The sequence below is a fragment of the Sebastes fasciatus genome, chromosome 15 (genome assembly GCF_043250625.1).
Source record: "Sebastes fasciatus isolate fSebFas1 chromosome 15, fSebFas1.pri, whole genome shotgun sequence".
Taxonomy (NCBI): domain Eukaryota; kingdom Metazoa; phylum Chordata; class Actinopteri; order Perciformes; family Sebastidae; genus Sebastes; species Sebastes fasciatus.
Window position 1 is genome coordinate 8,448,517 of NC_133809.1, and position 24,321 is coordinate 8,472,837.

Sequence of the window (24,321 nt, forward strand, 5' to 3'; positions counted from 1 at the left end):
TAGTGGTAGTGGTGGTGTAGCTGGAAGAAGCAAGTGTTTCCTTCTGGGGCTTTGCTTGCTGCTTTGCTTCTAGTAGCAACAATCTGCCCATTTATCTGCTTAAGTTTGGAGGCGTTTTAACTCTCTTGCTTTATAATTAATATCCCTACATGTTAATGTTGTAAACTAGCTTTGCGAGGTGTCTGAAAAGCATCTTTTTTTAACATAAATTTGGGACACGATGCCATCCCCGATGGAGGGATCTTCCAGAGAAGGTGACCTCTTTACTGTGAAACATGAGCTGAAAAATGGTAAGTTAGCTGCTAGCTTCACTTTTAAAGCAGTCAATTTGTCATTTGACATTTATATTATATATTTTAGGAGCAACGTGTCAGGGGAAATGTTAAAAACGTAAGCTAGCTAGCTTGGAAGAAGAGCCAGCTGTCAATGGGCTACCAACAAGTCCACAAAAAATGGCAGCTAACTGCTAGCTCCTTATTACTCCAGAGCTATCTCTAACGTTACCTAACCATTTTACCAACGTTATCTAACAGATAACTACTTAATAACCGTGGTCAACAACCCAGGTAATAACATTACCTTAAGCTAGTTGTGAACTAGGCTAAATCAGAGCATCGACACAGCAAGTTGATGCTGCTGTTAACGCCTTAACTTCACCTTTATTCACGTTATAAATGAGTTTTAGGTATTGCCTGGTTCTGTTAGCCAACTTCTGCTTATTCCAACAGAGCAGACAGCTGTCAAGTCTCAAAGAGTAAAGCTTGGTTTCATTCTGCACATTATATACAGGACATCAAACATCTACAGTCACATCAGGCACTGTAATAATGAGTAGACAGGTACATGTGCTTTGTTGAAATGATCTTACTGAATGGTATAGTGCCAAGGGAAGTAGTGTTGATATGCACAAAGCAGCCTCTCATAACATGTCTCCAAATGAATCAAACAGGAAGTTATATATACAGTTTCCTAAATAGTGTTATTAGAGTTGCAAGTCTACTGATTCAATGTGTTAACTTAACACTATTCAGCATCATCCTCAAGGTAAACCTGGGACTGTTGTGCTTTGTTGAAATGATCTTACTGAATGGTATAGTGCAAAGGGAAGTTGCACAAGCAGCATCTCATAACTCTCCAAATGAATCAAACAGGAAGTTATATATATAGTTTCCTAAATAGTGTTATTAGAGTGACAAGTCTCAAAGAGTAAAACGTTAGATTGGTTTCATTCTGCATATTATATACAGGTCATCAACATCTACAGTCACATTAGGCACTGTAATAATAGGTAGACAGGTACATTTAGTCTTGTTAACTTAATTCAGCATCATCCTCAATTCATTCTGCACATTATACAGGGCAGGGGGGTGTATATGAATGAATGAATTACTTTATTTCGAGCATAAAAATAAATAAATACAGATACAAAATAATAAACAAAACAAGAGTAATAGTGTCTGAAAAGGAGTAGGTAGAAGTAAAACTTATATATTCCCTACCCCTTTCTCACTTCTCCTCTAATAACTCATATATCATAGAATTATAATATAATACATAAACTATCCCAGATTTATTTACATCCCAAATTAAATATATGAACAGCATCCCAAGTTTATTTACAACCCACATATCCATCCGGAGTTTAAAAGTAGATATAAACCAACCCTTAACACAACTCTTAACACAACTCTTCCTCAACCATATACCTCCCAAAAATATATTTTTTGTATAGCTTTTTAAAGTGATTTATATTTGTTCTCCGCTTCAACACATCACCTAACCCATTCCACAATCAACATCAACATCTGCAGTCACATGAGGGACTGTAATAATAGTAGACAGGTACATTTAGCCTTTACACTATTCAGCATCATCCTCAACCTGTGACTGCTATGCTTTGTTGAAATGGTTTTACTGAATGGTATAGTGCAAAGGGAAGTTGATATGTACAAAGCAGCATCTCATAACATGTCTCCAAATGAACAGGAAGTTATATATACAGCTTTCTAAATAGTGTTATTAGAGTGGCAAGTCTCACACATTAGCTTGGTTTCATTCTGCACATTATACAGGGCAGGGGGGCGTACATCAAACATCTACAGTCACATTAGGCACTGTAATAATGGTAGACGGGTACATTTAGCCTTTACACTATTCAGCATCATCCTCAAGGTAAACCTGTGACTGCTGTGCTTTGTTGAAATGATCTTACTGAATGGTATAGTGCAAAGGGATATAGTGTTGATGTGCACAAAGCAGCATCTCGTAACATGTCTCCAAATGAACAGGAAGTTATATATACAGTTTCCTAAATAGTGTTATTAGCGTGGCAAGTCTACTGATTCCACTGCAGAGAGCTGCTGAATGAAGTTTGACAGTGCTTCAGCTGCAACTGGTTTATAATGACACAGTGCTGCCGTTCAGGCTACAACATGATTATGCTGCACCCCCCATTTTACTGCCCTGCCCTAAATATGCAGTCAGTCTAGTTGACAGTTATTTTCACACAGCATTTTTAGCCCGCTGTATCAACTTAACCTAGCTTTGGATACCTACTAAGTCCATTCATTTGTCTTAATCTTCCTGCTATATATCAATGATATTTGTATGGAAAAGTGTAAAAAAATATATATACATATATGCTACAGGGGACAGGATTGGTACGGTCTGACTAATTTTAGTCATAGTTGTGTTGATGCTTTGCTAGGGATTCAATACCATATCGAATATCGGGCCAATACTGACTCAAATAACCGGATCGGATATCGGTGACAATGGGGCCGATCTTTTCAATTCCATGTTTTATATTCAATATACATTATAGATTTGAATTTTAATTCCTGTTTTAGTTTTCACCAATTTGCTGCTACATTAAAAGGGTTTAAACTTGAATTGTAATTCTTGTTAATTTTGAAGATTTGTACGATTCATTATTTTAATAATAAATAACAATTCAGTAAATGTCATCTATGTATTATTTGTTACATTTTGTTTTACAAAGTTAAGAAAGCAATGTTTAAGTCAAACCTGATGTTGCCTTTCACATAAATGAACGATCCCAGTCACTTCCACACAGTGAGGCATACAGCTTATTAATTAAACACTGGTATCGGATCGGTACTCGGTATCGGCCGATACCTAAAGCCCAGGTATCGCTATCAAAATCGGAACTGAAAAAATTAGATCGGTGCATCCCTATAAAAAGAAAGAATATCCACTTTTCTGGATGAACGGTTTGTTGAAATTTAGTCGGGTTTTTAAGTTTGATTACTCAGGAAGCCAACCAAAATACACTATTCAAGCTTTTTATTCTCCTGTAGACTAAAGAGGCCCCTCTTGTCTAACAGTAAGGAAATCCTCTGTCAGTCTATTAATAAACACCGAAATCAAACTTGGCCTTGGCAGATGAGCTTGACAAGGGTGTTATGCAACCTGAACCCCTGACCTCACATTTGAAGGACAGCGTTGTTGTTTTGAAATGAAACAGTACTATGCACCATCGAAGTGTCAGATAGTTGCAGCATTTCTTCTCGTGCGTAACGGGAGAAGCAGTGGAAAAAGATGAAATCAGCCGCTTTAATTGCTCAGTAGCCTATTTTCACAGTGTGAGACAGAAGGAATGTGTTCACTACAATGGACATGCATGTCTAAGAGCGTGCTATGCTCAGTCATCTGTACCGGGAGACCATGATTTAGAAAGACACGAGGAGTCACTGACAGTGTGTGCTGAAGATCTCTGATTGAAGATAATGACCTTTTTTTGCTGGGTAATGTGGCAAGTTTGCCTTCAGTTGCATGGAAGATTATCTCATACTGTTTACATGAAGGTAGTTTATTGATTATGCATCTATTCTGTCGCACATTTTTACAATTCAACAAAATCACCCGTACAACATGCCCAGTCTGCTGCTGTTGGCTATGCATTCATTTAACCACCACCCAGACTTTCCTAACTTGTCCTGTGTTTTAAATCGCTGATCCTCCAGTTTAAAGCAACCTTTTAGCGTTGCAGAGTTTGACTTCATTCGCCTCATGGCTGAGAGTCTCTTTGTATCAAAAAGAAATGCAAGAATACATTATTTATAACATGGGCACCAGTTACAAAACAAAAAGTACAGTACAGGACTGTAAGGTGATGTAATGTGCCTTCTGGTGTCCAGCTTTTGGCAACGACGGCTTAAAACAGCTGATCAGGTTCAAATGTACAGCTTGGCTGCATCAACGCCACGGTATCCAACAGACAATGAGAGTGTCTGAAGAGGCTGGTAATTTTATCGCTGAAATATCAGCTCTTTGGCTTTCTGGTTAACTATTAGCTTCTTTTCTAGGGCTGTCCTCAAACAAAGAAATTCTTAACCGACTTAACAGAGATTTGCTCATACGTTTCTTGGAAACAAGTCATTCAGCATGAAAAAAGCATTTAAAAAATGATTAATTGACCAAAACAACAGATTAGTTGACTAATTGACTAAGAGGGGGCAGCCCTAATCTTTTCATCTTTTTATAATTTAGTAGCAGAAACAGCTGTACTGTAAAAAGGACCAGGATTAAAGGTGGGCTAAAGACTTTTCTTTAATGAACCAGGCCCTTCACTTTTATACTCCAATCTGCGTCCGCAACTTATACCTATTCATATCTTTAATGTCTTGGTTTTAGTACATATTATTTCGGCATTATTACTGAATGGCTCTCAGTTTGTGCCTATTCATAATGTGGCAGCAATCACGGTAGGTGGGAGATTTATAATGCAAATGCAAATAGCAATTGCAGTCGCAAACAGCAGGGCTGTCAGTGTAGTGAATATAAACATACATTTTCCTGTGTTCCAGATTAAGCTTCAGGTTGGTGGAAAAATACCTAATATGGAAAATATTCTTTGTTATTCTTTACTAGCTACTCATTGATAGTGAGTGTTTTTGTACAGATGTTAAAATATATAAATGATACTTATGGGATTACATCTACTGATCTCCTGTAACATACTGTAACATGGTGTTTGTTATTTATTTTTCTTTAGTATTTTATCATTCAAGCCACATTTGTTTTGTTATATGAATTGAGTGGTTTATCTGATTCTCTTTTTATTTCTGCTCTGACTTCAGCCAACCTGACGGGCCATGTAGAGAGGGTGGGCATTGAAAACTTTGAGCTATTAAAGGTGCTGGGCACAGGAGGTGAGTGAAACGTTTAACTTGTATTGACCAGAATGTGACATTTAGATGATAGTTTGAATGATATAAGCATGTCATTTCTGTTTAAGCCTTTGTTCTGCACTGAACTTTGCCCCCTGTCTTTGTTTATTTTAACAACCAGCATATGGCAAGGTGTTCCTGGTGAGGAAAGTGAGTGGACATGATGCAGGGAAGCTGTACGCCATGAAGGTTTTGAAGAAGGCCACTATTGTACAAAAGGCAAAGACGGCCGAACACACACGGTCGGAGCGGCAAGTGCTGGAGCACATCCGCCAGTCTCCATTCCTCGTCACACTTCACTACGCCTTCCAGACGGACACCAAGCTGCACCTCATTCTCGGTTAGGATGATTTGTTTTTTTTATAGGAAACTGCCTTCTGTGTTATGTTTATACAGGAAAAATATAAAGTTAATGATTGTCTTTAACCCCGTGAACGATTTCACCGGCTGAATGAATTAGTATAAACTGAAATTCCCTGTAGAAAAACTAACCCACTTATAGTGCTTTGGATGAAACATGACATGCATGATATCTTTTATTACAGATTATGTAAGTGGCGGGGAGCTCTTCACACATTTGGTGCAAAGGGTGCGATTTAAGGAGCAAGAAGTTGCCTTGTACAGTGGAGAGATTGTGTTGGCACTAGAACATCTACACAAGGTAACCCCCAGATTCAACACAACCAAGGCCTCTTGCCTGCTCTAGAAGTTATCTATTGATGCTTCCATGCTGTGTGTTTTACTTGTCATTTTCTTGTTGCAGCTTGGGATTGTCTACCGGGACCTGAAACTTGAGAATATTCTGCTGGATTCAAGTGGTCATATAGTTCTCACAGACTTTGGCCTCAGTAAAGAATTCGATCAGGTACAGTATGTCTCGACAATATGTATTAAAACCTCTCAACCCTTAACCCCTTACCATTCCGACCTCTTTCTTTAGAGGGGTAGGGGTGTGAGGACAGGGGATGTTCAGAGGTAGATAAAAAATCAGCAGCATATGTCACATAGAAGTGGTGTACGTCATCTGAAAGCTGGGAATCTGAAAATTAATTTGAGATGTAGCTCAGCACTGTGTGTCAAATTGTTCTAGCCATTAATCAGAAATAAAAAATAATGAATACATTAAAATAAATTGTGAAAGTCTATAAGAGTGAAGAACATGATGATGGAAGTATATGATGGCCATCCCCATGCTCACTTATGGCTCATAAATTGTAGCAGCAATTTTGGGTGATAACATTTGGTCCACAGATTTAATGCTAAATTTAACCATTTTTTACCACTCGAGAATTGATAAAAATTATCAATAATCCCTCCAAAATATCACATTAAGACACCAAGACCTTGAGGAACGTTATAGAAAAAGCCATGCTGTGATTTGGTATCAAAAGGTTTTGACATTTGAAGATTTCTGCAAGAATTGCATTTTTCGGTGATTGGATGGCGAGCACTTGTGTTCTGGAAACTGCTCAGAAACCCCCTTATTGTCAATCTATTGGCTGCAATGTTTCAAGAGGCTGTGATTATATATCACAGCCTCTATATTATAGAGGTCACAAAAGGTAATTTTATACAGTGAGGTCAAGTTGGTCTCACTACAATGAAATGGTTCCTATGGGGACTAACATCATCACACATGAATACAGTTGGGCTCATTAGATCCACAAGAGTCTCAGTTTTACCATGATATCCAATTTATGTGATTCCTATGCAGAAATATTGAAATAGACCGTTTTAGAATAGGTGAAAATAACATATTTATACTGCATTCAAAAAATGGCATGGTTTTTGCCCCAAACTGCATGTGATTATCATAAAGTGGGCATGTCTGTAAAGGGGAGACTCGTGGGTACCCATAGAACCCATTTTCATTCACATATCTTGAGGTCAGAGGTCAAGGGACCTCTTTGAAAATGGCCATGCCAGTTTTCCTCGCCAAAATTTAGCGTAAATTCGCAGCGTTATTTAGCGTTCTTGCCGACAAGCTAGTATGACATGGTTGGTACCGATAGATTCCTTAGGTTTTCTAGTTTCATATGCTGCCAGTATTCTATATATGTAATATCTTCATTCTGGCTTGAAAGCTCAGCCCGAACAGAGTTTTTGAGTGTTAAACTCCTAATAAATAATGAATAAAAAAAAGGACTAATTGTTGCTCATTTAGTCATGAATATTAAATGTTCCCTGTAGCGTTTTCTTGAAAACAAACAAAAGTTCTGTTTGTATTCAGTGTTTCTCACTAAAACATGTTTGTATCCTTGAGGTCCAACAAACGTGATGAATGCATGTCCTTCCTCATAAAACACTGGCAAAGCTTTTTGTATATATTAAATACTTAAGATTTGAAATCTTCCCACCTGCAGGCACAAAGAAAACTGTGTTATATTTGGATTCTAAAATGTGTCTATTGATTTGTGTGTTTGTTAAAACAGGTGGAAAGGGCGTTTTCTGTCTGTGGCACCATTGAATATATGGCTCCAGAAATTGTGGAAGGAGGAGAGTCTGGACATGACAAGGTAATTTGTAGTTTAATGTTTTATACTGTCGTCTGTTTGATCAAATCAAGCAGCCCAGACTCTCTCTGTATTCTTGAATGTGTTCGCTCTCTAGTGAGATTTTTTCGAGTTAGGCCAAAGTCACGGGTGGTTGCTTTCATGCATTCCAGGCGGTGGACTGGTGGAGCCTCGGCGTGTTGATGTACGAGCTTTTGACTGGCGGATCACCCTTCACCGTTGATGGAGATGAGAATTCGCACACGGACATCGCCAAGTATGGATTCTCCCTGATCATCAGCCACAATTTTAAGCTAGCCTTCCCTTATAATCCCTCTACAACACTGACCATATCTGTCTCACTCATCACAGGAGGATTTCAAAAAAGGATCCTCCGTTCCCCAAAGATATGGGACCTCTGGCGAAAGACGTCATCCAGCGACTCCTCATCAAAGACCCAAAGAAGAGACTGGGCTCAGGTCCTAATGGAGGAGAGAATGTAAAGAAACACGCGTTCTACCAGGTGGATCTCTTTGTTTGTCTTGAATATTTCACAATATTTAGAAAAACTAAATGGCAGGGTGGGCTGTTCCTCAACATAATGGAGCAGCTTCGAGTGAGTAGGAGTGTTTGTATAAGCTGCGTTAATAAGGACGGGGATGAACGACAGTGTTTTTCTTTTTCTAAACTCCCTTTAGAAAATAAACTGGGAGGACTTGGCAGCTAAGAAGGTGCCTGCCCCGTTCAAGCCGGTGATTCGGGACGAGCTGGACGTCAGTAACTTTGCAGAGGAGTTCACAGAGATGGACCCCACCTACTCTCCTGCAGCGCTGCCGCAGAACTGTGACCGCATCTTCCAGGTGGGAGAGCGTTAAGGGTTTTGTTAGACAACCAGACTATTTTTTGGTTGTGACTCATTGTTTTGTTGTTTACATACAGAAGTGGAGCATTCCTTTGTGCTCCTTGCAGGTCATTGCACAGGACAACATTTTCTATTTGCTTTTACGCTCCTGTTTGTCTGGGGCTTTGGTTGCAGGCAGTGTGAAATGTTGACACGGATGAAAAATTGCATTATACATTATCCACTTTTTGTCTGCGACTATATTTGACATACTCCACAGCAATTGAAGTAATCAAGTGAAGTTGTGAATGTCCTCAAAAGGTTGCTGTAAGTCAACATGAGTCTGTCTGTGTGCACTGGTATTCAAATTAACTAAAGAGTCTTTTATTGGAGTAATTGCTGCCATATGCAGCTCTTATTGAAGTAACAGATGTGAATGACTATTTTTGATGTAGCTTTGAACCATAATATGGCCCACAACTCTGTGCCAGCTGATGGCTGTCTGATGTATTGCATGAAATTTCAACTCTGATTGCCTTCTGGATCCTTGAGCTCGGCAGATCAATAGATCCATTAACGGGCTTCTCTCATGGAATAAAAGGTTACACTTTGAGAGCATCACCACGTCTGTCTCGGTTACGCCTTCAGTCTTTGATTGCCAACTTCATCTTGGCTTTTTTCGCTCTCAGCTGCCATTCACACAGTCTGAAATTTTGTGGTCTTTATAATTTGCAAGCCTAGCAATCTCTGAGATAACGACAGCAATCCCAATTTTAAACCGTGCACTTGCTCCCCCACGGTGCCTCACAAAACAAAATTAAAATTGCATTAAGAGCGCCAAGATGTAATTTCACAGCAGAGCAATCAAATATTCAAGCCCGGCAATTTGGGGCATCTCATTCATTCACCACCCATCCTTCCGTCCATCCATGGCTGTCACTACGTACCACACAGCTGTGTGTGTGTGTGTCGGTGAAAAAGGGAGAGAGAGATTAATGCCAGCTCAAAGCTTTGGGCTCCCCACAGCTGGAATTATGCAGGCAGCGCTCCACAATGACAGGTCTAACAATAGGAACAGCTGGACAGCCGCTGTCACTCACAAATTAACAGAATAGGGTTTATTGTGGAGCTGACAGGCTGGTTTGACAGAGAAACAGTTGAAGGAAAATGCACAACAATTTTAGAAGTTTCATAAGTTTTACAGTAAATATGGAAATTAGGGCTGTCAATCAATTAAAATATTTCATCGCACATTAATCAAATTTTTTATCTGTTCAAAATGTACCTTAAAGGGAGATTTGTCAAGTATTTAATATTCTTATCAACATGGGAGTGGACAAATATGTTTGCTTTATGCAAATGTATGTATATATTTATTATTGGAAATCAATTAACAACACAAAAAAATGACAAATATTGTCCAGAAACCCTCACAGGTACTGCATTTAACATAAACATATGCTCAAATCATAACATGGCAAACTGAAGCCCAACAGGCAACAACAGCTGTCAGTGTGTCAGTGTGCTGACTTGACTATGACTTGCCCCCAAACTGCATGTGATTATCATAAAGTGGGCATGTCTGTAAAGGGGAGACTCGTGGGTACCCATAGAACCCATTTTCATTCACATATCTTGAGGTCAGAGGTCAAGGGAACCCTTTGAAAATGGCCATGACAGTTTTTCACGCCAAAACTTAGTGCAAGTTTGGAGCGACAAACTAGTATGATATGGTTAGTACCAATGGATTCCTTAGGTTTTCTTTTTTCTTTTTTTATATGATGCCAGTATCTCTATCTTGAAAATGGCCATGCCAGTTTTTCCTTGCCAAAATTTAGGGTAAGTTTGGAGCGTTATTTAACCTCCTTTGCGATAAGCTATTATGACATGGTTGTTACCAATGGATTCTTTAGGTTTTCTAGTTTCATATGATACCAGTATCTTCACTCGCTATAAAACTGAGCCGCTGCAACCTAAAAATCGCAAATTGCGATAACGTGTTTTTATCGTGTTAACTTTGACAGCCCCAATGGAAAAATATAAAACCCATTAAGTGTCTATAAATGTCTGTAATATATGAAATAAGGTATAATCAGGAGAGTTTTAGTGCTGCAGGCTATTTCTGAGGTTGTAAACTGCAGCAGTGGATGTTTCCTTTCCCTCCGTCGTTATAGACCAACCCTCACTTTAAAATGTAAACACCTAGAGTTCATGTGTGTCTGTGTGCAGGGCTACTCTTTCATGGCCCCCTCCATCCTGTTCAAGAGGAATGTGGTGATGGACGACCCTGTCCAGCTGTGTGGGGGCTCTGAGAGGCCGGGCTCTGAGAGGCCGGGCTCTGAGAGGCCGGGCTCTGCTGCGGTGGCCCGCAGCGCCATGATGAAGGTAAGACGGATGGACTTGGATCCCCCTGCACAAACACACTTAAGCTAATGGCTGCTGTCACAGACAGATGAGATGTTTTCCCTCCTCTCCACTAGAACTTTTTTTTCCTACTGTACTTGTTTTACTCACTCACACTCAGATTGCAGGCATGAGTCTGTTTATTTAATGATGTTTGTTCAGGAATGCACTTGTGTATCTGTTCAACATAATGCTTTTTGAGGAGGTAGCGGTGCGTTGCCTTTTGTGGGCTCATTGGGTTTCACGCTTTCTCATCAACATCCTGGTTACCTGCTGCAAACGTGGCTGTTTTCAAAATATATTTTATATTGGTTGTTGATTTGTTATATTACTGATAAGGATTATAATTAATCATGTTAATGCTTTTCAGTCTAATCCAAAAAGCTTTTAGCAAATGTTTGATTAATCAACAAAATGCTTGAATATTAAATTGCTTTTTCATAAAAAGAAAATCAGCATTTTGGCTTGCCTGTGAGCTTGGTCATTTCCTACTACTCTTTTAGTACTTACACACTTTAGAAATGGGAAGTTTCAGCCGAGCAGTCAGGCAACAATCTGCTCCAAATGGGCCCACTATTCCAATAAAGCCTCAGCTCACTGGGCTCTACAGGTTTTTATGCCATTTTCCGTCACTAACAGGAAGCTAGTTAACAGTTTCTTGTCTCGTCTTGTAGTGATCTTCAATATCTTAACACAGATCTGGATAATGTAGATTTTTCACCGTTTGGCTGCTATGAACATTTGCCACTTCCACGTTTCACAACAACAACAACAACATTGCATAACAAGAGAAGTTTACTGGGTTCCTCCTAAAATGGTTTCCATGGACTGCTGCAGATCACTGTGTGGTGATGAACGTTTTATGATCACAAAACCAACAAGTTTGAAGTTTATAATCCCATAGAATAAGCAATATTTAGGGGGGAAAAAACAAAGACGCAGTGGCCAAAGGACTTCAGGAGAATGTTGTCAGTGGTTATTGAATTAGGTTGCATGTTTAATATAAATACTGTATATAAAACCTCTAGATTAGACTTCAATTTGAGAAGACATAAAAGAAGATATTTATTCCTCACATTCATGACTTGTGTCTTTGTGTGAATAATGAGACATGACATGGAATGTAAAGAAAATGTACCAAGGACATGATGTAGGACTGCAACTAACAATTATTGTCATTGTCGATCAATCTGTTTATTATATTCTCGATTAATCGATTAGTTGTTTGGTCTATAAAATGGTGATAAATGTCAATCAGCGTATCCCAAAGCCCAAGATGACGTCCTCAAATGTCTTGTTTTGTCCACAACTCAAAGACATTCAGTTTACTATCATAGAGGAGGAAAGAAACCAGAAAATATTCACATTTAAGAAGCTGGAATCAGAGAATTTTGAATTTTTCTTTTCTTAAAAAATTACTCAAACCAATGAATCGATAATCAAAATTGTTGACAATTAATTTAATAGTTGACAACTATTCAATTAAAGCTGCAGCTCAAGCATGATGTGTTATGTAAATAGCAGTAGTTACAGTATTCTCTAAGAAAGAAAAGCAGCCGTAGAGCTGCGATCATATAAATTAATCAAATAAATTAATTTGATCACTTGAAAAGCAGGAGTGCACAAAATCGTAATTTATTGTAATCAACATAAATTAAATTAAAGTATTAAGTGCTTCAATATAAAAATAATTTAATACATTTTACTTACCGACCTTTTTATTGAAGACCTAACAACATTGAGGTCATTTGCAATTATTGGACACTGTGGTGATGCCTCTCAGTCACAATGTATATTTGACTTGTTTTGGTCCACTGTTGTCCCTCTGCAGGACTCTCCTTTTTATATGAGCTACGAGATGGACCTTAAGGACAGCGTTTTAGGAGAGGGCAGCTTCTCCATCTGCAGACGGTGCACGCACAAGAAGACGGGACAGAAATACGCCGTCAAGATTGTCAGCAAGAGGTACAAACTCACATCCTGCTCGCTCACATGTGTTTGTTAACCCAGATGTTTTTGTCTGTGAGATGTTTATAGTTTCACTGGATGAATCGGTCGTCCGCCCTCCTCTCGCTGGCAGAACTTGGAGCCTTATCAGCCAACTCTAAACAAAATCGTATATATATATTTTAGTATGTTATCTTAAACCGATGAATGCAAAACAATGTCGGAATTTGACTCAATTACATAATTTCCCAGATTTTATTTGCCCTATTGCTCTGTTAAAGGACGTGCCAGACGTGGGTTAAATAAATGTAAATACATCGCTGCTCTCAAACCTGGTTGTTTTTGCTGGAAACTGCTACAACAACAACAAGCTTTGATCATTTGTGCTGACTGCAGTCCTACACTACACTCCTCCACTCCTCCACTGACAGTGTGGCACCAAATATTATGGCTCTAATAAGAACAAACACATGTTCCTTCTTCTAACTGGGCATTAGTTGGAATTTGTCCGTGAAAATGGGTCCTATGGATACCCTTTACAGACATGCCCACTTTATGATAATCACATGCAGTTTGGGGCAAGTCATAGTCAAGTCAGCACACTGACACACTGACAGCTGTTGTTGCCTGTTGGGCTGCAGTTTGCCATGTTATGATTTGAGCATATTTTTTATGCTAAATGCAGTACCTGTGAGGGTTTCTGGACAATATTTATCATTGTTTTGTGTTGTTAATTAATTTCCAATAATAAATATATGCATATATTTGCATAAAGCAAACATATTTGCCCACTTCCATGTTGATAAGAGTATTAAATACTTGACAAATCTCCCCTTAAGGTACATTCTGAACAGATAAAAAAATGAGATTAATCGCGATTGAATATTTTAATTGATTGACAGCCCTAGCTAATATGTAATGAAAAGGCAATACTGCATAAATCAATAAAAAATGTCAATTAAAAACCTGTAATAATACAAAAACTGCTCCATTTCTTACACTGTGTATATGTGTATTTATGTTGTATTTCGTGACGGTAATCTGACTTCCTGCGTGTGTTTGCTGTAGGATGGAGGCACAGACTCAGCGGGAAATAGCAGCCCTGAAGCTCTGCGATGGTCACCCTAACATTGTCAAGCTACATGAAATTTACCACGACCAGGTAAGGTTAATCGCGGCGGATACATTTGCGACCATAAATTCTGTTTTTCATGTTCTCTCTGTGGAGCCTGCGGGGACTGCAGCCTTATTAAGTCCTGGAACTGGAACAAGGCAGATTAATGGGGATGCTGGAAGCCCTCGAGGTCTTCCTTTATCTCTTCACGTATTGTCCCATAAACATCTCTCCGTGTGCTCGATATTTCACACCAAACGTATTTTTAAACTGCAGCTGCGCAAAACATCCATTTCATACCGCTGAATAGAAACAACCTAGATTTACTCGTGTTGCTAATCGAGCCGCACACTCGAACCAAACTAAGTGTGCATGTGCTCCAACGGTAGCTTACCTCGGTTATTGGGAAGGTGTGTCCGTGTGGCTGACTGTGTACAGGTTCATTAGCCCCGGTCCTTCAGGCCCAGGAGCACCACTTTAGTCCTGATGAGCTCAGTGGGGTTATTACTGTACCTCAGAGGCCTGTGACCCAGATCAAAGCGGCGCTGCCTCGCCTCGCCTCAACCGAGTCCTGCCTTTGTTCCCCAGACCCGGCGCTAATGAGAAACTCTACCCCGCCGCCCAGACGCATTATTCCCTTCCCACTTTGTTTGGCCCCTTTCACTTTTACTCAATACCATTATGGTTTGATCTCAACACCATGGGATCAAGGATGGCCTGTTTTTGCTCTATTTATTATGCAACAGTAAAATTCTCGTCCACCGTTTCACACGTTAAAAATACAACGTGCCGTTCCAGCTGTGATGAAAATACATTAAAAAACAAACGTTTCAATATTTGTTTAATTGCAAAACCTACAGGAATGTTTGCACCTGCAGTACTAATTCAGAGCATGTCAAATAATAAAAGTTGGAATTGGAGGTAACCAGGGTTTACGAACATATAGAACAACTACTGGACAAATGTTTTAAATAGCCATATAATAGATTTTGCATAACTTGAAAATAAGTTAAATGAAGAAGCGGTCTAACACATAAAATAGTGGGCTGGTTGGTTCGATTTCCATGTTTGTCAAATTCAAAATAGTGTTGTGTGGCTTGTAGGGCTAGTTTGAAGCTTCATTTATAATGTTGACATTCCAATTATTGTTATTAATACCAAACCAAAACATAGCGAGCATGGTGGCATTCCTTGTCTCTGTAATTGTCTCAGTCCAAAGTCCAAAAGTCTTTATTGAAAAGAGATAGATGTAATCATTTCCAAAATGTTTTTATCTAACAAAATATTCTGCTTCAATCCATATTTGTTGGCGTTTAGCCTTTCAGAAACAAAAATTTTCACTGCGGTCAAAAAACGTCATAAAATATGATGACAGACATTCAACGCTTCATTCGAAAACCTCAATAGAAGCTTTGATTGACAACAAGTGTATTCGATTTATTAGAATCGCAGAGGAGGCATGTAAACTTTTGCATAATAATAGTTTATAATTTGTCTTGGCAACATATCTTATAGGTCACATAATATTAGGATATTTAATATGCTATCAATTAATTAATTAATTAATTAATTAATTAATTTGGCATATTTCCCAATGGATAATTTGAACTACACAAGATACCGGCAAAAAAAACGTCATATGCCGGCTAACGTAAACCCTGAGTTTCACAGAGGTTGGTGATGAGAAGTCTAAATATATTCTGTGTTTGTCTGTAGCTCCACACGTACCTGGTTCTGGAGCTGCTCGGTGGAGGGGAGCTGCTGGAGAGGATCCGCAGGAAGCAACACTTCAGCGAAACCGAGGCCAGCCGCATCATGCGAAAACTGGTGTCGGCCGCCAGTCACATGCACGACGTGGGAGTAGTGCACAGGGACCTTAAACCGGAGGTATTGGACACACATGCACAAAACTTTTCTCTGTTCTCTGAGCACAGTCTTTGTGATGACATACTGGATCACAAGCTTTTAAAACAGAACTACTGTGTTTTTCTGAACTTGTTATGATCTGTCGTGTTGTCATTCTGACTCTGCAATCTTCCATAAAACAAGAGTAAAATTGTTTGACCCTAACATGGGTCAAAAGTACCTGGTCAGACAAGTCTTGATAGTAAGCTCTTGAGTGGACCAGTTTTGCTGAGCAGTAGAGAAATGATTGCTGTCCGTGTCTCCGATTGCTTCGTAGAACCTGCTCTTCACAGACGAGAGTGAGAACTCCGAGATAAAAATCATAGACTTTGGCTTTGCTCGCCTCAAACCACCAGACAATCAGCTCCTGAAGACTCCCTGCTTCACCCTGCAGTACGCTGCACCAGAGATACTCAAGTACGACGGCTACGATGAGTCCTGTGACCTCTGGAGTCTGGGGGTCATTCTGGTGAGTGGGTGTGGGACGACAGAGCCATGCTCAGGTCAAAACAAAATATGAACTGATGGAGAATCATTCATTATTCAACTCCACATTATCCTGAGGGGACAGAAACATATCAGCAGCCTGTTATCTTAGCACTTCTAGCACAAGTAGTTTATTTTACAGCAGTACATACTCAATATGTGTGCTATCGTTCAACATACTTTGGTGTGAATAAACGGCAGTATGTATCTTTTCGGACGCACTGAGCAGTAATTTACGTAGTCACTTCCTGAGAGCCTCCTTTGCCGGTTGAAGACGTGTAACCACGGTAACCTCATGTGACCAAAACGACAATTTGTGAGAATCAAAGTCTTGACTCTGAATTAATTTAAAAACTATTTTACGCCTAGCAAAGTGAAATCTTATACTTAGCTGTCCATCTGTTATGAACGTTGTTGTCACTACCGCATTGCATTGTGGGGTATTTATGCCGCTGTAGTGTCCAGCGTTGCATACTGTAATATTTCACCGGATATAGTGTGCAATGTGTGTTACTATTGGTTTCAAAAATCACATTAATTAGCGGCAGCATTGATGTTAGTCTGCTTGACAAACGTATCCACGTCTGCAAATAGTTATGCAGAAAGAATAGGATTTAACTTTTAAATCCCAGAGTGTATGAGTATTTTATACTTTATAATATACATCAAATCATTTATAATTCAAGCACAGAATGTTATACATTATGCTATTTAGTGTTTGATATTATCAGGTTAAAAGTTACAGAGGAGACTTAAAATTAGGCTTTCAGTTTGATGTTTTGATGCTGCTCAGTCAGGAATAAGTTTAAACAACAGATCATTGATTATCAAGTATAGGACTACTTCAGACCATCACGTTACACAATGCTCCAGGAAACTGACCTGATTAAATAAATCCACAGCTCAGATCTCCACTTTAAAGTTGTTTTTCATCATAATGTTAACTGAAGCAGCATTTCTAAAAAACAAATTAATGTTTAAATGAGCTCCATACAGTGATGACTCGTTGACATTATCCAGTTTGTGGATGAAACATTTGCTGTAGGCCGTTCTGATTAAGCAATCAGATGTTATTTTTGACTGATTTTGGCTGTAGTTTAGGCTTTCAGTGTGTGTGTGTGTGTGTGTTTGTGCGTGTAGGGGCACATGCATGTATGCATGTGTATGCATGTTTAATCTTATTAGCATGATATTCATCTCCCCCTCTTGTTCAGCGCTACAACCTTCAGCATCCTGTGGTGAGCTGACACAGTTTAACGCTCACCACGGAATGAAGAGAAACCAGCCCGGCTCTCAGAGCTGGTTAAAGCTGCGCTAATATGAGACGTTGCTTCCCGACAGCAGCGGAAATGTCATCCTAATTCAACCTTTTTCTGTGTAGAGGAGGAAGATTAAAAGGAGAGGTAGAGAAGAGAAGGAGAGGGTACACAGAGGGGGAGGATTTCTATACTTGGCCAGTCATCCGTACAGAGTCTGGGCTCTCTGTGCAAGTTGTTGTTTCACACCGACGCCCCCTGGGGGGGTATGGGAGTAGTATGCCTCATGGAGCTTTGATGAAATGGCTACTGACAAGCTGTGTGCACAATACCCTGGAAGCAAAGTGAGCAGACAGAGACGGGGAGGGAGAGAGAGGGAGAGATCAGGACAGATTTTCCACTGCCAAAAGGGCTGTTCCCAACTCCTGTCATTCTAATGAGAAATGTGAGGGCAGACGGAAGCAGGCCAAGGTGAGTGTATCCTGTTCATTCAGCTGAGCACAGAGCGCTCTTCTGTTTAGTGCTGGTTCAACCACGGTCAACAACACGTGGCATAAACAGTCGTGATCGGTCAAGAGCTCTTTTAAAGCGTGTTGTTATTTGAACAGCAGTTTTTACACTAATGCCCAGCTACTTTCCCGGCTCAGCTTAGGCGACATGATTTACAACATCACACACATTGGCCGCCACTCTCTCTCTCTCTTGCTTCACCACTCACTTCCCACATACTCCAAATGACCCACGCTACTCTTACAAGAACTTGCTCTAGAGAGGGCCATTTGCATTTTCCCGTTGGCCACCGTAGTTCTCCTACACGCTTGGCGCGCGGGAGAAGTATCTGCAACCTCATCACAAGATGTCACTAAACCCAACACACTGTTCTTTAAGGCCTGGAAACGGTATTCCTGGTGTTTTGACAGCAGATTGTGTGATTCTCCTCTGTTTGCAGTACACCATGCTGTCTGGCCAGGTGCCTTTTCAGTGTCAGGAGAAGAGCCTGACCCACACCAGTGCTGAGGAAATTATGAAGAAAATCAAACAGGGAGACTTCTCTTTTGAAGGCGAGGCCTGGAGAAACGTGTCCCAGCAGGCCAAGGACCTGATACAAGGTGAGGACGGAGCTGCCGGCTTGTTCTTAAACCCAGTGTCTTGAACTGGGCTAGAAGTTTATTTTCAGATGTTATGTCACCTTGAAACTGTGGTTTAGAGCACATTTTAATGTATTAGTGACAAATATTTACTAATTGTAGAGGAAATTGTTTCACTATAGTGTGTATGCTACGTAAATCGGCTTGAATACTGGAATTTGTCATGCCCTCTACTGCATTTAAACCATACAACCATACAAAGTGCAGGTATACGTGCATGTTTTTTCACTAATCATAATTGAAAATACAGGCCTCTTTTACTCCAATTTCAGATGTGAACTGATGTGAATTACTCTCTCCAGTATTAGAAAACATTACAAACTTAGATTTAGTTGTTGTATATAGAGTTGGTGTCTGTTTTAAAAGACCTGGTGGACAGTTTTGGAGTGAAACATGTCCAAAAATATTGGATGTTTTGTTAGCAGTACTATACCCATTTTTTAACATTTGGATCACTGGTTGATGAACTTTTAACCCACAAAGTAGCTCACAGTGACTGAGCTACCTGAAGAGGAAATCACTTCCTCTTTGTGGCTCACCTCCTAACCTCCTCACGTATTTAGAGCGCTGAAGGAAATTATCCGTGTCTTGTTCCTGCAGAGCTGCTGACGGTAGACCCAAACAAGAGGATTAAGATGTGCGGCCTACGTTACAACGCCTGGCTCCAGGACGACAGCCAGCTGTCCTCCAACCCACTCATGACCCCGGACATACTGGGCTCCTCCACTGCCTCCGTCCACACTTACGTCAAAGCTACCTTTCATGTAAGAAATGACTGGCGGTGCATAGTTGTTTTTTTATAGGTCAGGATCTTTTGGCTTTCTGTTGTCAAATTTGGGCTGTATTGAATAATTGCTTCCAACCTGCTGCTGCTCATGAACTGTACAGAAGCCACTCTTAAACACACACCAATAGAGTGCTACAGGAATGAGTCCTAAACCTGGAAATGAGTCAACATTTTAGCACTTCCGGTTCCTTCATCTGGAAGTCAATTTTTTCAAGTGGCTAAATGAGACTACTAAACGTCATCATGCCAACTCGTCCGCCTTTACAGCCTCGTTGCGTATACTCGTGTTCATGCGACTGTGGTGTAGTTCGTTTATAGCCTAACGTTGGCCTTATTACTTCTGTTCCGGTGGTTGCATTTACACTTCAAAAATCATAAAAGTGGTGTTGCTGAACCAGAACGTGTAAATATCATAAATGTGTGTTTGCCACAGATTATTTTCTGCAATAATCCAATTGAAAAATCCCATTGGCTTTTTGTCGTAGGAACCCATGGCGATTCTAACTTCCCTGGTTGGCCTACAAAAATACCTCATCCCTGCATCACTCTATTGACCTGAAGATGGATATTAACATTATTTTAAGAGTATTATGAGGTTAATTCTCCAAAGTGAAATAGGCAATTTTCACAATTTACTGTGAAATTTAGATGAAACGGTTTAAAAGAGAAAATATTGGCGGATAAATCGACACTGTAAATATTTAATAGTTGCAGCCTAGTTGAAATAGATGTTGTGGTTCTGTATTTCATGCATGAAAAATGTATTTTCATTTGTAAAAACACATTTGATAACATAACATTTTTGGTCCAAAAATGTGCAGACTAGATTTGGAAAATGCAGGGATGCACTGATCTGATATACTGGATCAGTGTTAGCACTGATGCTGACCCAGTTTAAGCACCGGTAAAGGATTAGTGCTCAATAACAGCAGATAACCTGAGTCGAGGAATCTGAATCAGTACCAGGAGAGAGAGCAGGATCAGTACATCCCTTGAAAAATGAATAATTCAGAGAAAGCTTAATAACTCGCTCACCAATCCCCTTTTTTTTTTGTCCCAGGCATTTAACAAATGTAAGCGGGAAGGTTTCCGCCTGCAGACGGTGGACAAGGCGCCGCTAGCCAAGAGGAGGAAGATGAAAAAGACGAGTACCAGCACAGAGACCCGCAGCAGTTCCAGTGAGAGCACCCATTCCTCGACCTCCTCCTCCCAGTCTCAGACTGAGAAGACTTTCCCAGAGGGCAATGCTAAGCCGCAGCCCTCCAACAGCACGCCGCTCACCACGCCCGTGGCCCTGGGAACGGACTCTGAGCACCAACCAGCGCACCCAGCCTTTCACTTCTCAGAAGGACAGTGAGACAGCGAGAGGAAAACGGGAGATTCAGACAGTTTTGTGACCTGCAGGATGGCTCGGACCTCTTTCTCTCTTGTCCCTGGCAGCTCTCTGCCTCTGGCTCAATTGCATGGACGTCCGCACGTCTCCAAAAACCAAGCATGCAGCAGGAGCAGCAACCGTCACCTCAATATCAATCAATCATCACTAGCAATAGCCTATCCCTTTCTTTCTCTCTCATGTTCACACACAGACTGTGTCAATCAGGGACTGGACCAGGAAGAAGTCGTCACCAGTGTCCAAAATGAAAAGGGCTGCCCTACTGCCCCAGGTCCAGACAGACAATGGAGAGACGTCTTCAGTCTCGTCATGAAATCTCTCTCTCTCCGCTATATTTACCTGTCTTTGTCCAATGCCTCCAGAGGTTTTAAAGGGAAAGTCGTAGTGTTTACACCATGGATGCTTTGTATTTTTCTGTCAAAGGGAGAGAAGAGATGCAGCGCAACGTAACGTCGGCCCGCTTCTCTTTTCTGGGAAGTCTCTGCAAGATGGAGCAGGGTGTTTATATGTGAATTTTACAGACTGAGATTTATTTATGATAAGCTATATTGTTAACTTATTTATGGTTCAGACTGATCTGAAGAGAAATAATGGATACAGTTGAAAAAAAATAAGACATTTTATGTATGTGTGTGTTTTATCAGCTGAAAAAGACTGTTTCCATGTAGTCAGATGGTTGTTCATTCATCTTTGTAATCATCAATGCTTCAAGTAGGTCATTGGGACACAGTTATGTAGACATTGTAAGACTATTATAGGCAAGAAGAGATTAACACCATTAGCTACTGGTTAATGGTTGTCATATTTATGTAACCAAATTTTATGGAGGGATTGAACTGCAGCTGTGTCCAGTGGTTAAAAAAACAAAAAACGATTTCCTTGTTTATAAGGATTAAAGAAGCAAAAGTGTAAACATCTTTTTATAGGAACAACCAAATGTGGATATGTTCAGCCAAATCTGTGGTTTTATTGTTGTATGGGGAGTACATCTGCCTGAGGGGATGTGACCCTACAAGAAGAGCTATATTTAGACGTATTTTTGCCTCCGCTGTGGGAGTGTGACTACTTCAAGACTCAGCATCGCTGCTGTTCCACATGGTCTGATCCTCACGTCAGTATTTAGCCCAGCAGTGGATTTGCCTTGTGTGGTATAGGACTTAATTGTCTCATTATCACTACAACCAATTGGATTGAGCAGAATATCCCAAACGGAAAACTCTGATCAGCTTAGTGCGAGGCGCATGCGTCAAGGAAGTTGAAGTTTCTGAGATGCCAAAGGGCAGCTTCAAGTGGCTTCTTTTTCACATGAAACAAGATCAAATTATTTGAAAACGGAAAGATTTATGTGCCAAAAATTGCAATTAAATCAGGTAATGGAGAGTCTGAGTTACGGGTGGTGATACATTAGGATATTGTAATGCAATATAGTGCAAAAAGTTGCCCCTTGTGTCACCGCCCAAAGTCTTAAAACTACTGCAAAACATCTACCCTTTATGAAAACGGCAAGTCCCCGAGGACAGACCTCAAACAAACTCTTTTTTATTTTTGACGCCATCCCTTTGCTCTGTGTACCATGTTGTACTGCATGACTGAAATGGTGATCTTTGCACTGTGTGACAGCTCTCACTTTGAGGCAGATATCTGGTTAGTATTAAGTCCCCAGTGCATGATGTAAACTGAAACATCAACCTCTTCTTTTTCTTTGTTTTTATGGGCAGATTCTCACTTGATTTAATGTGAGTTTGTTTACTTGCACATTTTGAATATGCCCGATTTAATTCGGGACTTTTACTGTTTGAGGTGTTTGGATGTAAACACCGAAACCCCTTTTTACAATAGCCTGAATATTGTAATGTCCCAATGTTACAATAGGAGAGTTAGGCGAGTAAACGCCGCGCTCTGTTAATTGTTTTTTGCAAGTATGTGTTAGTCTGTTTCCATGGTAATAGTTGAAATACTGTATTCTGTTGATATGTACAGGGGTATTTGTGTTCGGTATGTGAAGCTGCCTAGAAACAGTTTCTCCTGCTCAATCAGGATACAAATTCTTAGTCGGACTACTGTGTGCATTTAAACACACTCCCTCATCTTCTTCCATTTTAATGCACTCTAAATCTGAACCAAAGCATTAACTTCAAGGTAGCTGCTCTAAGCTGCATGAGATATTTCCTTTCATGCAAATATGCAAAGAAATGCTTCATATATATCACGGTTTCTGTTTGTTTTTTGTCCAGATGTTTTTTAGCTATGATAATTTTGTAACTGTGTTTCTTTAGATATTCTCTATAGGGTCTAAAATATCCACATCCAGCACATTATCATGCTTAAAACTATGCATCTCTTTTTCGCTGTTGCTTTTGCCATTTCAAAAAGACCTCGCCAAATGGGTCCAAACATAATGCTTAAAAGGGCGCAACACGCTGCACATCCATACTGTACTTTTACCCTCATAGCATCAGCCACAATAGAAATACTAAAGTAGAACCCGTCGGCCGTATGAAAAGCTTGAATCCTTGGAGCTGAACACTACAAAAGCTCTTGTCTAACTTAGTTCGCATGAGTTCCCCGTTGCTGCCTCATTAAGCCTCTTTTCTTTTGTTTGGGTGTATTAATAGCTCAAGTGGAGGAAGAGGAAAAGTGTCCTATATTGAGCTCCCCTCTGGGAGTCAGGCTCTATTAGCTGATGTGCTGCAGTGCTGTTTGTTCCAAAGAAAATACCGTACTCCACACACAGCCTCTGTGGGACCCAGCTCTCTGCTCTTTGTAGGGAAAATAACAGAGTATCACAGGAAAGGGTTGGTTTATTACCCACGTCTCTCGAGGGCACATTTTTAAAACTAGGTTTCCCCCCTTTGATGAACAACTTGTTCAGTGTGCCACCACGAGGAAGAGACGAGGGAGGGAAGCCAGTTTTGGTTTGACGTCCTGTTGTCTTTGATGCATTTTTGTTTATTTGGTTCCCTGGAAATTGAATCCTTTTTTCTGTGTACAGTGCTTCCTCTTTTTTTGCTTGTAAGCCCGACAAGATAAATCCTTTGTAGCTTTTTGCAACATTAATCAGAGCGGCTGGTAGTTTGAACTGATTTTGTATAAACCTGTGAGTGCTGTGGTGCGTTTTTAAAGTCAAAGCTTTGGATTTGGGATATTCCTGCTTCTGTGCTTCTGTATGTGCTTAAGAGACAGATTTGGGTGCCAAAACTTAAAGTGTGATCTTGCACTGAAAGCACGGCTTCTCCATTTGGTGCTTTTGTGCATGTTTTGTCTGTGAAAGTGCTAATTTTTTTAGACAGATGCTGCTGGCTCTTGTTTTGGTCAGCTTTTATTATGGGATCTTATGGAGCTGTCCGCGGTGCTGAA

General features: G+C 40.2%; 1 protein-coding gene across 2 annotated transcripts; it reads left to right on the top strand.

The window, feature by feature from the left end:
• rps6ka5 (ribosomal protein S6 kinase, polypeptide 5) lies at positions 1-23,168 on the top strand. 2 transcript variants are annotated; one of them, XM_074661068.1, is made up of 18 exons: positions 1-290; positions 5,103-5,174; positions 5,314-5,532; positions 5,738-5,853; positions 5,956-6,057; positions 7,625-7,708; positions 7,858-7,961; positions 8,057-8,207; positions 8,383-8,544; positions 10,755-10,840; positions 10,871-10,910; positions 12,760-12,893; positions 13,944-14,037; positions 15,706-15,876; positions 16,172-16,363; positions 18,586-18,745; positions 19,385-19,548; positions 20,632-23,168. In XM_074661068.1, exons 1-18 carry the CDS (start codon positions 221-223, stop codon positions 20,926-20,928), a joined length of 2,418 nt encoding a protein of 805 aa, XP_074517169.1. In that variant the 5' UTR covers positions 1-220; the 3' UTR covers positions 20,929-23,168. The 2 variants fall into 2 exon arrangements, with proteins under 2 accessions (XP_074517169.1, XP_074517168.1); XM_074661067.1 differs by having other exon boundaries at positions 10,755-10,910.
• The last annotated feature ends 1,153 nt before the right edge of the window (positions 23,169-24,321 follow it).

Bases quoted from the DNA above. Each gene is read 5' to 3' on its own strand.
- rps6ka5 (XM_074661067.1), top strand. From the start codon at position 221: ATGCCATCCCCGATGGAGGGATCTTCCAGAGAAGGTGACCTCTTTACT. The intron at 5,533-5,737 runs GTTAGGATGATT...CTTTTATTACAG, and splicing joins CAAGCTGCACCTCATTCTCG to ATTATGTAAGTGGCGGGGAG. The intron at 16,364-18,585 runs GTGAGTGGGTGT...CTCTGTTTGCAG, and splicing joins GGAGTCTGGGGGTCATTCTG to TACACCATGCTGTCTGGCCA.